At 40.5% G+C, this 15442-nt stretch overlaps 2 protein-coding genes across 2 annotated transcripts in view; one reads left to right on the plus strand and one right to left on the minus strand.

Moving 5' to 3' along the window:
- Nucleotides 1–2014: 2014 nt before the first annotated feature.
- On the minus strand, nt 2015–7235 carry DYNLT1 (dynein light chain Tctex-type 1). The gene is made up of 5 exons (XM_058836774.1): nt 7107–7235; nt 4327–4368; nt 3018–3141; nt 2726–2803; nt 2015–2435 (listed from the first exon to the last, which is right to left on the minus strand). The coding sequence occupies exons 1-5, from the start codon at nt 7131–7133 to the stop codon at nt 2365–2367; spliced, it is 342 nt and encodes a 113-aa protein (XP_058692757.1). The 5' UTR covers nt 7134–7235; the 3' UTR covers nt 2015–2364.
- Nucleotides 7236–8354: 1119 nt separating this feature from the next.
- Nucleotides 8355–15442, plus strand: part of SYTL3 (synaptotagmin like 3) — a 33625-nt gene continuing 26537 nt past the window's right edge. The window contains exons 1-3 of the mRNA XM_058835795.1: nt 8355–8465; nt 13084–13632; nt 15052–15267. Of these exons, the coding sequence (XP_058691778.1) occupies nt 13523–13632; nt 15052–15267 (326 nt within the window). The 5' untranslated portion in view covers nt 8355–8465; nt 13084–13522. The remainder of the gene's footprint in view (nt 8466–13083; nt 13633–15051; nt 15268–15442) is intronic.

Raw genomic sequence — 15442 nt, forward strand, 5'->3', positions numbered from 1 at the left:
TTTTAAAGGCAAATTAATTACCTAGAGCCAGGATTCTGCCAGCTCATCACCCAAATGCTTTACTTTGGTACTGAGATGAGCTGGCCTCTGGAAAAATTGCTTAAAACTGAAGTGTTTGAAGGTAATGAAAATTTAAAAATCGGTTACTGTAGAACACCGAAACAGTAATATACAATTGAGATGCAATTTTAAAGAAAAGCACTGTTTTAATAATGGGAGTGGGAAACCAACACCCAAAAATTCCACAACCTCTAAACCCTTTCTGTAGTCCTAAAACTTATATTGGAAGGACTGGTTATTGCTCACATGTAAAACCATCTATAAAACTGTATCTGCCTTTCTGTAGCACAACTCCTGTTTTAATGCAACAGGGGTTTCTCCTCCCATGCAGCCTTTACACTGACAAGCATCTCAAACATTTGTTGTTTTTTTTTTTTTTGCAGCTCAGCATAGGCATGAACCAACAAACAGCAAAAAATCAAGGGATATGCTATTATTAACATGAACAAAGGACAAGGAATGTCTGAATGGCTTGAGCAAGAAGCAAATATTGACTCAAAGTGCACAAAACTGTTTAAGTATAAATAAATAATTCAGGAGGTACTACACTGCCAGCATCATTCTGGCATGATAGAAAGGAGAAAAGTATGAAAAATTTCCTTAGCAACTCAAGAGGGCAAAGATTTATTCTTTTCGTGACAAGTTTCTCTCTGATCCTGGTGAGTGTTCTGGGCATGTTACTCAATCTGATTTTAATATTTAATTTTTACAGGTGTTTTATCATTTCTGACTGAAGACTGAACCCATACTAAAGCTCTCTTACAGCAATGTAAGGGATGTGCTCCTCAGGCTCAGGTATACACACACACTCTGTATTGCCTATAGCACTCACTAGGACATACGTGAAAAGAATTAAGGGGCTGGTCATGATGGAGATGCATTTACAGAGCTGATGCTAAGAGAAATACAGAAGCCTTCCAGCTCTATCAGAAGTCTCAAATGTATCAAGCCCAAAGCTGCTGACAGATACACCTGTTTTCCTCTTCTGACAGCAGATATGGGTAGGGAGGAAGGGTGTCAAAGCCTTGCCTAGCACAGGGCTTTCCACAGTCTGACTACACTGAGCAGAGTTAGCACAGAGCACGTAACACTAGGGCAAACAAATGCTCTCCTGTCATTTGAATCTGCAGTATTGCATCTCTCCAGATCGTGGAATCACACTGTTGTATTAGCAATTGTCTTTTAAACAGCTCTAGCTGAGAGCCAGATTCTGAACACATGAGACAGGGCTTCCTACAAAGAAGCAAATCACAGATTGCTCAGACTGACTCCAACCCAGGGATGCTCTCCCACATGAGTTTGTAACTCCTGCAGCTTCATTAGCAGTGAGCTACTGCTTGCAGAAGCGGCACAGCTGCTGGCAGATGTTTTCTAAAATTCATAGTATGCTCCCATTTCTTTAATTAGCTGACAAAACATTACTCAAGCCTATGCTGAAAACTTGTTTTACTTGTTATTCTTCTGCAACTTTACTCTAGAAGGCAGGAGACTTTCTCATATTTAGTAACATCACCTCAAGGCATTTTTTTCCCCTTTCAGAAAGGATCATGTTTCATCACTCTCACTATCAGCAAAATTAACATGGAGTGTAGCAAGCAAGTTCAAGACCTACTTAACACACGTAACTGACTGCAGACATAAATGATTACCCAGGTATAGCTTGCTGAGCACTTCCAGAAGGTGAAAAATTTCTTCTTTTTGTTCAGTGAAGGTAGTTATTGTTCCATGCTCTAAATACCATACAGAAAGATTAAACAGGTCCAAAAAATGCAGTCAAGCTACTTTTTGATAAACATAATCTAATTTTCTTGCAACTTTGTAGTGACTGTGGCAAAATTATGAAAGTGCTTTTCACTGTGGTATGTACCTCAACTATCTTGAAGAGAATTTAAAACAATTGAAACTTTTTCCTCCAATAACAAAAGATTTAAGTTTAAATTAATCACACCAATGGTTATGAATTTCAATAATTTAATGCTAACCAAAAGTACAAAGTGTGAAAGTCAGTGTCTCATTTATATTGGTCTAAGAAAAGAAATCTAGAGAAAGCGTTTATACTGCAGCAGATTTCAGTATTAGCACCTTGAAGAGAAGTTTTGAAGTGATAAAAAAGTGTAGAAAACACTGGTGTGGTACTAGGTACAAACATAAAACAGGTAAAAACATGTTTTCAAATTTCTATCTTTGAAGAAAAGTTACTAAAAAAAATGCATTAAAAACAAGTTGTTCAGGTATTCACAGTTTAAGTGGAGATGGAATCAAGTGCTGGAATAGAAAAGAGAAGAATGAAAAATTTCAAGGCAATTATATTGCAAGTCCAAAGGCACTGACAATACAGTACATGGTCTTATTCTCCCATCTCACAGTGCAGGTTCCTGCAAATACAAAAAAAAAGGGGTTCAGAAATAGAAGGAAGTGATTACATACACACCCCTCTATGCATTTTTATACTTGCTTCCTTTAAGAATCTCAAGAATGAAGCTTTCACAACAGCCAACCATTTCATACACAGCTCAGTTAGCATCACAGCCAAATGGAAAAAATACCAAACAGTATGCTATTACTCCAAAACTACAGACTTGGAGGGGAAAAAAGTATGCTACCTAGTCTCAAAGAGACTGGCATTAAGATGCTAGTTGGAAAATCCAAGAGTTGTTTTCCTTACCATCGCTGGAGTTGTCCCAGAAGCAAGAACTTGCTGTATGTAGCCCAGCACCATTCTTTTGCATAATCACACAGGTCACTGTTAGTCAGAAGAGAAGCTTTGATTAATTTCTCACTAATGTTAATTAGCATTTAGCTCCATTTTTGCTCAACTCTGCACACACATACATAAACGAACATGCATGGCCATGAGCCATTTAGAGACAAGGTTCTGAGATTTTCTGCTGCCCCCTGCCTATTGGTTGGACACTTGACTACCCCAGCTTTCAGAGAAAAGGGGAAGCTGAGCTCACCAATGTACTTGAAGGGCTTCCCCAGCTTTGTGAGCTGGCTCAGGGTTTGTTCCACCACGCTTGTTGTCCACTGGTTCACTTTGCTGTGCTGGTAGGCGTTGCCACCGATAGCACTCTCTATGGCCTGGGGGCGACAAACAGGTGAGGGAGCTGCACTGCTGTCAACTGCAAGGCACCCATTAACCCCTTCCAACGTGGACCCCATACTCACAGATAAAAATCCTAAATACTGCTGGTCTACACTGGCTGTTGGAAGTGTTTTCAATTATTAAAAACATGTAGGTCAGAGTGTGAGCCAGGCACAGGGGAAATCATCATAGATCCCACCCTCTGTTCATTCTGTGAGATTTAGATTATTTGTAATGTCCTACAGCCAAAATTATGAAAAGGGTCCTGCGTTTAAACAGTCCTGAAGAGAATTTTAAAAGGCACAGTAGTAAAATAGCTCATTCACACATATTCCTCTATGGAAATGAAATTCCAATTTTTGAGCAGAATCATTTTTGGGAAACAAACCCCAGACTAAAACAGAAGAAGACCCATGTAGTTGCTGGTTACTAACAGATCAGAAGCCTCCAGCCAAATAATCCATTTTACTTATGAGGATAGTTTCCCCTTTAAGATATAAACAAAAGTACGTTAAACCTACATGTTTTTCATTGGCACATTGTTTCATTACAGAAATTATGAAAAAAATAACCACAAAATTGAAGAGACAGGAGGATTTCGTAAGCTTTAATAAGTATGTGTATTCAATTTACAGAGTTTGGCCAAAACAGTTATTTTGCAACATCAAACAGGCTGCACTAGTCTACAAGAGGAATTCCAAATCCTGCTAGAAATTTTCTAGACAGAAAATTCATGTTTCTTAGCAACAAGAATAGTTCAATCATTCCAAACAAAAAGAACTCCCTTTGGAGAAAGGCATCTTGAAAGAACACAGTAACAAGCATATGCACACAGTCTACAAAAAGCTCCTGTATTTTACTAAAACACAGAATCTATTTGTACGGTGTTTAACATCAAACATCCCCCCAGAAATTCTAATAGGGATGTACTGCAACCAGGGAGGAGTGTGTGAAATTACTTTAAATATCTCTTGGATTTGCAGTATTTATCACAGCTAAAGCTTGATATCATTTCCACTGAAGTCCTTACACTTCCATAAATCAACAGTTACCTGCACTTTGACAGCAACCTACCTAGAAATCCATTGCATATCACTTACCACATTTTACTGAATGCCTTTTAGTATGCAGCATACAGCACATGAAATTTCACACCAACAAAGTGATAATGTTTAAATTACCTCTTTAATGATGCTGCTGACTTCATCAACAAGAAAGGAAGCCTACAAAAGAAAAATAATTTTAAATAATGACTGGACACATTCTTCTGTTTAGGATGTTCGAGATCTGTTAAGAACAAGCACTAGAAATTTAATTTACTCATATCAGATTTCTGGCAAGTCAGAAGACACCAAGTCTGCCTCTATTTGCATATATATGTACTCTATATGTACATATGTGTATCTATGTGTACTCTAGCTCCTTCAGCCCAGTCAAATTAATCTGTTTAGAGAAGTAATGAAAAGTAAGAGATGAACCAAAATTGGCTAGCCTTTTGAGTCAAGAAAGCTTTGAAATTTTGATTTGAAGCATTTTAAAATAACATGTATGGCACTTGTGTACACATATATTCCCCTTTCCCAATAAGCACTAGTGTCTGCACATCACAGTGGGCTCACAGAGATAACCTCAGCTGGCAGATAAATGGAACCGACATCTCCAGGGCACCGATGTGGACAAAAGAGCAGTTCAGAGCTGAAGGAAAAACTGTCTTGACAATCTCAGCCAGGGATAAGAAGAAAGCTGCCCCTTGGAAACCAAAGGGGAAATGTAGCTCACTGGACCTTCAGCCGTTAGGAAGCAGAGATTAAGCACATGGAATCAAGACAATGAAGGCCCCAACATTTTACTAATCTTAAAACTACCACCCATTTCCATGTATGGTCAGTAGCTTATGTCTTCTTCCCTCTGCTCCTGCTGCCTCCCGTGTCAGGGGGTTAGAACAAGCTGCTCCCACTGCTGGGGCAGCCACTCACAGGACCAGGGAGCACTGACGGGGGGCACCCCACCCTGTCACTGCTGGTGTCTCACAGCCTCGCCTCACACACCGGGACAAAAGAGCACGTGAAGGCAAACTGATGAATCTCAAAAGACCGAATAAGAATGTAAAAATGAACCTAACCAGGTGTATGTTGACTGGGTTTTCACTGGGAGGTCAGTCAGCTTCTCAGGCTGACAGAAATGAACAACAGTGTAATTCACATCTGCAGGCAGGATGCAGTTACACCTGCTCAGGAGAATCTCAACATCACATTCATAAACCTTTAGTCAGGAGGTGAACAGCTTCAGTGACATGTGACATTCAGAAAGATGAGAGAAGTTGATCATTCTTCATGACAGAAGAAACACCACATCCTGGGAGACAAGCTGGGCTCCTTTACTATACCTATCCAGAGGCACCAACTTGCTGGCACAATTCAACATTTTTAAAAGCTTTTATGTTCTGTGGCAAATTGCTTTTTATTTTCAGCTTCTTGACTAGGATTTAATTTTAATTTATTTTCATTTATTTTCATGGTACTACATTTTACAGGTGCTTACATTTTAAGGTGCAGCAGTGTATTTAACCAAGTAAGAGCTACAATTATCAAAAAACACTCCCACAGAGCTTAAGAACATGGCAGACACGCTATGAATACTGTCAAGCATGATGATAAACCATGTACAGTTTTCTTCCTCACAAATCTGCTCAGAAATGCCTTTGAGCGAGTACAAACACAGTTCACACCAAAATAAGATGACTTAAATTCAACCCAAGTTCTCAAAGGTATTCTGATATCTAATTTGTATAGAAACAATAGAGAGATTTGACAATTCACTTCTGGGGCTGATGTTATTTTTCAACCTTCTTCCTTTCTGGGAATGACAAAAATGAACATAAATTCCTGATATCCCGATTTGGGATATATGTGCTATAACCGAACTATGAAATAACACAACACTACCCGTTTTATCATCATGTCATCTTTTACTAAGATGACATAAAAACTTCAATGTACTAAAAAATAAAGGAGAAAAAAATCGGTTACTTTACAGTTTCCCTGCGGTACCTCTCTGGCACAAAGCAAGCAGATGATGTTTCCAACACCTTGTTTACAAGGGGTGCTCCCAGGCAACACATGCAAACTGCAGAGCAGTACTACAGCCTTTAGTAATTCTGGAGACGTTTTTGAAAACAGCTGTAAGAATGATGTTCGAATATGTTAATTGTATCTTTTTAAAACCACCAAACAGTCTGTGACTGCAACACAGGCCAGGCCCTGCCATGAGGACGAGGCTCTTAGAAAAGGACAAGCCTGACACACCTTCGGCCCTCTCGCTGCTATTAAACAGTCACATCGCGGCTGTTTAATAGTGCCACAGCTCAGTGACGCTGTCCCTCTGCAAAAGCAGCACTGGCTGCTTCCTCCTCCTTAGCGGGGGGACACGAGGTGGTCATTTGGCACGATAATAGACTGAGACTCTTGATTTACCCCACTCCGCATCTTGTGAATGGGGTGTGACGCCCCATCAGCGCGCCTGTAACACGCAGCCCAGAGGCTTGGACTCCTCTTTCCACACAGAAGCACTTTGCCCGAGTGTTCCCCTGGCCCACACGGCACCGGCCAGCCCCTCACCAGGGCACTCGGCTCCTCCGGCGGGGGCAGCCCGAGGCCGCGACACCCCTCACGCCTCTTCCCCGAGCCACCTGCAGCGGCAGGGCTAGAAACCAGAGACGAGGAGCCCAGTGAACACCCGGTCAAGGGGCCGGCACCCGGGGGCGGAAGAACAAAGGCTGGGCCCGTCTGCCGCCGGTGCCCGGGATACGCGGCTCCACCCTGAGGGAAGGCGACAGGGATGGCGGCGGGGGACGCCGAGGGGTGGGATGCGGGGCGGACGGGCACCACCTGAGACCCTCCGCTGGCCCTGAAAGGAGACGCCAGGCGGGAGGCTGTGTTCCCCCTATCCCCCGTCCCGTTACCTCCTCTGCCGTCTGGAATTCGTCCATCTTCCCGGCGGAGCCCCTCACGCCGCCACCGACCCCCGGCACCGCCGCCGCGCCCCTCACCGGCCGCCGCCCGCACTGCGCCTGCGCGCCAGCGCCCGCCGGGGCTGGGCTCGGCCCGGCGCCCTCCAAGATGGCGCGGTTGCCGTAGCGACAGCGGCCGGGAGTCGGGCGGGAGATGGCGCTCGGCGGGGCCGCTGTGGTGTTGTCAAGCGTCCCCAAGCCTGTGGCTGAGAGGGGGGAGCCGCTTGTGAAAGCTGTGCTTTTCGTACCGATAGCTTGGCATTCGTGTTCGGCCACACAAGAGGTCCTTCCCTGGGAGGTCCTTTTCTGCTCCCCGAGGAGGGAAGGAGGATCCTCTTCTTGTCTCTGGAAAGAGCTTAAAAAGAAGGCCTATGTCGCAAACTGAGAAAATAAAAAGATAGAAAACCTCTCCCTGTCTATTCATTATATTTCCCCCCCGCCCAGCCGGAGGGAAGTGACAGGGAGGCTTTAGTGGGCGTCTGACATCCCGACAGGGTCATCCCACTCCAGAAGACTATCTGAATTCTTACAGTTCTAAGCAGATCATACGAGTTTTGGCAGACATAGTAAGAACCAGGAGAACGAAATTAAAGGACACACTTGTCACAGTTCCTGGATGTTTTGTGTGTGCAGGATTTACAGTTTGTCCAAATCACTGATGCTACCAGCCCCTGAGAGCTGCTCTAGGCAGTGGGAGATGCTGTTCACACTCGGAAGGGCCTGGATGAACTGCAGGAAGAGTCTGGATGGAGGAAGAAATAACTTACTGGGGACAAGTTCAAAGGGTTATATGGAGGCAGGAATAACCAGCTTTACAAGCACAGGACCAACTCACTCAGTAGCTGTGTTCCAAAGACACACAGAATAGGGAGGTGTTTAGGTACAATTTATCTCAATTTCATGTATGGTGCTGTTTAAAAAAAATGGTAAAAAAAAAAATAAAGGACACAGAGCCTGGAAGCAGTACTCTTATTGCCCCCTCTGTGGTAAGGCTGCACAAGGAATACGGTGTCCCGTTTTGGGTGCTGTATTTCAAGAAGCTTGAGGGAGTTATAGCTCCAGGGCCTGAGTGTGCTGGCTGAGCAGTTTTGATGCTGTCTCCAGTTCTGTGTCAGGCTCTGCCTCCTGTTCCTCCCAAAAAAGGGAACCCTGACCAGCCACCTCAATTTGGGGCTCCGGGGGCACCATGTGGGCAGCATCAGCTCCGCTCTCTCCAGAGGGATACGGTGGGCCTGTGGCTGGATGCTGAGCACATCCTCAGCCTCATTCCAGGTCTTGTGCTTGCTGCTTCCGAAAAGCAGAGACAAAAAGGTGAGGACTATGGGAAGACTGAAAAAGTGGTTTGAACAAAAAACATAAAAGGCTATGTATTTGGTTATATTCTTAGCCTGTATAAAATACTGCAGCAGTTTTCCATATCCAGGGATGAGGGAAAAATACAATGAGTTAAATATGTGGCAATTAAGGATTTGATTAAATAATAGGGGGAAGCTGGTTGTAGGGCTAATGTTCTGCAGCCTCCATTTGGGATACAATTAATCAAAATACAATTTGGGATTACAAATAATCACTGTGGGTAGTTAGAAGCCTCAGGTTTCTTTTGGCTTCTCATTCAGTTAAAGTTTTGCCTAAAATTAAGGCCCAAATTATCCAAATATGGTGCATACATGCATGGCTGTATGCCTCACTAACAGTGGCTTTCTCTTCCATGATGCAGTTGAAGAAGGTGATTAAACTTGACATACACAGATGGAAATGCTTGAACCGATTTAGCTCGATGAGCTTATGAAAATACAGGGTCTTGAATGTCACATGTGAGTAGAATTGCCGTGCTTTGTTTCATTTTAGCTAGAAATCACGAATCTTTAATCACCTGAAGCAGTTAAGAAGGGCTTCTGTGTCATATGCACAGTTTGGTAGAGCTGGGAACAAGAAAGAAGACTGAGCTGTAAGAGTGACTTTTTTTTTTCCCCCCCCCCCAGACTTAGAAATAATTGGGATGTAGTTTTCAACTTTATTACCTGTGCTTAATTCTGTGATAGACTTAGGATGTCCAACCTGAATAATGTTTTAACTTTCAGTTGTTACCTGAGATCAGATTTCCAGTTATGAGGTAAAATAACTCTTCTTTTTGCAGGTGCATAAAAACTGAATTCTCTGGAATTTTTATCTATACTAATTGCTTTAACTTATAGACCTAAGTAGAAAACTGTTTTGTTTCCAGGAAAGAGCTGTTTATTATACAAACCAAGCTTTCTGTGCAAGCGCTGGAGACGTTGAGGTTAGAAGCATTTTCACATTTATGGTGTCAGAAAAAAAAAATATATATATATAACCCAAAGCCACTTCTCTTCCTGTATGTGGCTTGAAGACTGAGCATATTTTGGTATATCAGTCAACTTTTTTAATCTCTTGTGCTGAGTCTCCTTTCAATGTTAGAAAAAGACACATCTTTGCTTGTTGATGGTAACAAAACCAGAGACCTGGCAAAAGCTGTTGTAACGCAGGAGCTTTTTGTTGAGCGCATTTGCTTTCAGCTGTTTTGGGGTGCTCCTCTGAACATACATCAGCAGTATCAGTGCCCAAAGGAAGGAAAGGGGGTGGAGAACAGCCACGAGTTTTCTTTAAGGAGAGATAATTAAATAATAAGACTGCTTGTCATCTTTTATAAACAGTTTGCTTCCTGGTGTCTTTCTTTGATGGCTGCTGAGGAGGTAAGGAGATCATTTTACTCTATTTTGTATGACAGCACAGGGGGAAGCATTTTTATTTACTAGTATGGTTTTTTCAAACTGGAAAAGATTTAATGGAAAAAACACACCTGCAACTTAATTGTTTGTGATGGGTTTAGTTATTTGGTTTTATTTTTATTCTGAATTCTGGGGTAAGGTATTGTTAATATCACAGACTTAATTTTGATAAAGCTTTATCAAAGAGCTCAAGTAATTTTCATGTGCGTATGCAGGGATGTGAGAGCTAAACTGTTGCAGCCAGGTAATACAAAATAACACTTGTAGTTTTCTTAACTAACCGTGAATTTATGTGATTGGTCTCAGCAGAATAGAACGTAGCCACAAATTGTAGTAGCTTTTGAGACTGGTTTTACTCTGAACCTTCTTAATCTGTTCCTTGCTGCTGATGGCTGTATTACAGCCATCTTCTGGGTTAGTGGATAAAGTAATCCAATTATCTCAAGTAAATGAAGACTGTGACTCTAGAAGATCTGTCAAATTATAGTTATTTATTTGCCATTATTTTGCTGATGCTTAAGGATCTGAAAGGAGATCAATAATATATTGCATGTAAAATTGCTTTGAGGAAGAGCTTGCTAAGCCAACCATTTTTAAGTTTAAAAACTTAGAAAAGAAGCTGTTTTTGCAAACTTAATCTAGTGTAGGGTAGGCTTTTTGCTTGATCTTCAGTAACATAACTACGTGCTATTTTATCCTGATAGAAAAAAAAAGGTTTTTTTAGGTTGTACTCTGTGTGTGCATGAATCCCTCTCCTAAGTTATAGCCACATTCATTATCCCTTCTCCCTTACAGTGGCTTTGGGATTTCTTATGATATTTTTGAGATGTTACTGGTCCATCTGCAAGGTGCCTGACCCTGCATTTGTTTAAATACAAAATGTAATAATAAATTATGCTTAATATATAGTTTAAGAAATGCTTGAACAGAATATTTTTTGTGAACTTTGTGCTGAAAAGGAGGAAGTGTTGTGGTATTTACTAAAGAGGCTGCTGTTACTTTTGGTTTTATGTAGAGGATGCTCAACTTTGAGGTTAGCTGACTGTGTAAAACAGCTAGCTAGCTGCATTCAATGGGTGAACATGAAAGGAGGGCATCTCTTATGGGTTTTTTCCTGTCAAAGAGGGTCAATACTGAAGACACTTCTTTATTACCTCCAAAAAACTACTCTAGTGCAGATGGTTTTGGTGTAAGAGAAAAGTTCTTATTTCACAATGATAGAGAACTTTTCAGTCCAATTTGAACACCTCTGTGAAATAATTACAAGATCAAGTTTTTTGTGGGTCCACAGATTATCTCCCATTTTGAGGGTTGTAATGCTTTTATAATATTTTATTTATTCTTAGGGCTATCTCATCATTCAGCTAGATTTTTTTAAAGAATTTGAAGGAGACATCAGATAGAAACTCTTTCTGTGCTTGCTCAACTGCAGGTATTGCTCTTCATAACTGTTTTACTGTGGCATGTTCTTAATAGCCCTATGAGACATTCATGTATTTTCTAGAAGATCACCAGAGCAGAGTTTTATTTGATTCACTTAGTATTTTTTGACTGTCATGCACTTGCTAGCTTTTACTGATGCTTTAGTGGGATTTTCTGGTGGTGTTCAGATATGACCAAAATCCTACGGATTTATAGCAAATGTAGCTTACCCTGTAATGGATGTTTTGGTACCCTGTGTAGGGCAGAGCTGCCAGAGTTTGTACTGACTCCTCTTTAGGTTGTGTTGACTTAAATGGAGTTGATGACTTTAAACATTCTCATCTATCCCAGAAGGTAAAAGATGAAAGCAGGTGAAGAATGCAGGGACCTTTGAAAATGACATATATTGTGTTAAAAAATTTGCTCAGGCATTTGTGCTTCAAATGAGTAATTTCCTGTGAAATTGCAGTTGGTAAGGAAATAAAACATGATTATGCCTATCTCTGTCTCTCTTGTTTCCACAGGAAACTAGTTTTTGTTTTTTTTTCTTGAACACAAGCTTCTGTGAAATGCTTTGTCTTTTTGGTGTCTGTTGAAGGGTTTCACAAAAAAAAATTCACAAATGGAATGCAACCTGTTTATGTAGACATATTATCACCCTCTGCTTTTTCTGGTGGAAAATTAAGTAACTTAAGTGGGGAAAGCTGCATGTCAAGTAATTCCCTGCACTGACAAAAATACCTTGTCACTGTGTATCTGAAGTGTTAGTGGGTTCTTTTGGTGGTTTTTGTTTGTTTTAAATTTAAAACTCACTATTTGAAAATAACAATCCAGCAATGCAGATGGTTGGTCAGATTCTCAGCTGAGGTCCATCAGTGAAGCATCAGTAGTTGCTCTGGGAAAGCTTTTCCCTTTTGTCCTAGTGTCTATACCAGCCTAGAGCCTGACTGTGTGTATCTACTTCAGATTAAGTTTGAAACACTTAACCAGTTTCCATATCCATGCCTTTAATATTGGTGTACCATAAGTGTAATTGTCTTACGTTTCTAGTAATATTCACTAAACGTTAGACAGTAATACTGAAAATAATGTGGTGTTGTAAACTGGTTTAGGTTGAATAATCATCTTCTTTCTCCACTTTGCTGCAGAGTATATTAAAATTATACTTTAGTGGGGTTTTGCAAAATTGAGGATTCCAGAATATATCCACACTACTGTTGTGATGCTGTTTCAGTTTTATACTTGCATATATTTGTTTGGGACCAAAATCATTAGTGCACTGAGTTGGAAATAATATATATCTTAACTTCTTGGTGCCTCTGTGTATTAGCAAAAATAACAGCATTATTTGGTATCAGACCAGACACAGGTAATTGATGGAAGTGACTTAGAGGTTTTGTATTTTTCCTCTTAGTCTTGTAATGCATTTTCGATAAAATGAGATTATTAAGGGGCATTTTTTCCTCAAAAATTTTGTCTCAAGCAGTATGACAGTCATGGGACCTATAGGCCTGTATTCAAAACTAACTTAAGCTTTTTTATTGGTTGTTTTATGTTGAGTGTACAAAAAATGTGAAGGTATGTGCCTGAGTGCTAATATGGTGAGCCTCTCTGAAGACCAGGTTTGTCTTAAAACCTCTCTCTGAATTACTGCATGAAAGGTTTGAGTATATCAAAATGTGTCCTCCACATTATTTGAAATGTCTTGAAGAGGTGAGAAGAGATAATGTTTGTTTTTGGTTTTTTTTTTCCCTTAGGCCCAGAAATCCCAAATCTACAAGACCAAATAAAGAACCCCAAACCACTTCTGCCACTCATTTACACCATCTCTTGACAAATTGTCCCTCCATCTGGTGCCAGTTCAAGACCTATCTGGGACATTTTTGCAAGTGCTCATCTGTTTTGGAACCACCTCTTGGAGAAAAGAAAAGGAAGTGAAAGGACATGTGAAACAAGTGAGAAGTCAAGACTGCTGTGACCTTGATAACTGTTCAAATTTCCTGGGTAACAAAGACACTTAAACCTGTGTGAAGACAGACAAAATTATTTTTCTTTCCAAGGGTATGACACAGTGAAACACATCAACAGTCAAGTAAGAGCACTTGTAAAGGCCTTTAGGAAACATCCAGACCAGCATTTGGGTTGTAGTGGAACCCATAGGACAGGAGTCTACAAAAGAAGTGAAATTTGGTAAAAATGGCCTGTGAATTTAATCTGGACTTCCTTAAGGAATTAGAACGAGAGGCTGTTCTGGAGGTCCTATATCGTGACCAGATGGTGAGAAAAATGGAGGAGGAAAGAATAAGGTAACTGTTGTTCCCATATTCCTGTTTTCTGGTTTGTGGTTTTTGTTTTCTTTTCCTTCTGAATTACTCTTCTTTGTTGGAGGACTTTGTTGTCCTTCTAAATGTATTCATTTTCTAACTTATGGTTAGCTAATGCCTTTGTATTCTCTGGGAAATCAAAGGTTATGCAGAGCCTCTTGTTTTTTGCTATTCTATTGACTCTACACTAAAGACCATCAAATCCTGTTCACTGAATAGCGTATTTGGTGAATTTTACTTCCAGCCTTCATAGAAAGTACAGTTGCTGACTGCATTTTTTCTATGAAGGCTTTGTGGCATTCTCATCATGTTCCTATGTATGCATATGTATAGTCTGGGTAATGTGGAACACGTTCAGAACTTTGGCTGGCTTGTTCAGCTTACAGTGTGCCAAGACTGGAGTTAAGAATCATTGGATACCTGCTCATTTTGCTAAATCCATCACTGTACCTTCTCACACACAGCAGGCAGCAAGCACACCACTCTACCTTGGTTGTTACTTGTGTCAATAGGTGTCATTGGTTAGGAAAGGATTTTAGTTACTAATTTCACACTACACCAGTATCTCAGCTGGTGAGGATGAAGGATAATTTTCCAGCACTTTATTTGCTTTATATCTTGGCTAGGATGAGGATTTCTCAGTACCTTGTATCCTTTGTGATATTACATCCTTCTGTAAAACTAGGTATTGGTGTGGGTAAGATATTCATTTTTAGTCTCTTAAATGTGGAAACTTAAACTTTGTTTACATCAAGCATTTATGTAAGTATTATGGGACACATTAAATATAGAACAATATTAAAACAATAGCAATTACATGAAGGGCTATACAGAAAGTCCAAATTGGTTAGAAAATCCCTTTCAACTGCTGATGATGTTATTATCAATTAAAAACATAGATTTTGATTATTGGTACATGCAATGGAAACAAAGTTAATGACAAGGAGAGGTTTTGATATTTTGGTCTATGTGCTGGTTTGGTTTCTTAGCTTTCAGACGATACATTTGTTATGATTATTTTTTTTACTCAGTAGAATGTTTAATTATTGGATAAATATGATTAAAAGAATCAAATGTAAGGGACTACCATTTAGCCTCAGTTTTTGTAAGTGAATGCATACAATAATTTCAGTGCTGAAAGTGGGCCTCAAATGAACAAAAACCCCATTTATACTAAACTATTTCTGTTAGTTTGCTCAGTTCTGATCACACACACAGAGTCACACTGCAGAAATGCTGTGTGTGCACATTTTCAAACAGTGCTCAACAGAGGTCACACTTGAGGGCATATCTCCCACTAGAAATGGTATTGCACAACTAGGTTATTATTAACTTGTGCATTTATGTAAGGATTTTATCCTTTGTAATTTTTTTTTTTTTCCTTTTTACCTGTGGAATTAGGAAAATGAAACTGCAGCTACAGCAGCTTCGGTGGAAAGGGGCAAAAAATGCAAGGCATGAGTACCAGGAGAGATCTTGTGCTCGCTGTCAGAAGTCACTGGGGCTGCTGATGAACAGAGGCGCAGTGTGCAATGGATGCAGTCATCGGGTGTGCTCGGAATGCCGTGTCTGCCTGACCCCCTGCCTCTGGAAATGCACCATTTGTTATGCTCATGGGTAAGGAATTTTGCTGGTTTGCCCCAGTCATCCAATGGATGCCCACTGGTTTTGTGTATCTGTTGCCTGAACAGTTAATGAAACAAAGCCACTGCTGTAATGAAAATATTGGCTGAAGTCCTGGTAGTGATGAAATGGATGGAAACTTTGTGTTATTCTTCATGTAGCTGCTATT

This window comes from Poecile atricapillus, chromosome 3 (genome assembly GCF_030490865.1).
Source record: "Poecile atricapillus isolate bPoeAtr1 chromosome 3, bPoeAtr1.hap1, whole genome shotgun sequence".
Taxonomy (NCBI): domain Eukaryota; kingdom Metazoa; phylum Chordata; class Aves; order Passeriformes; family Paridae; genus Poecile; species Poecile atricapillus.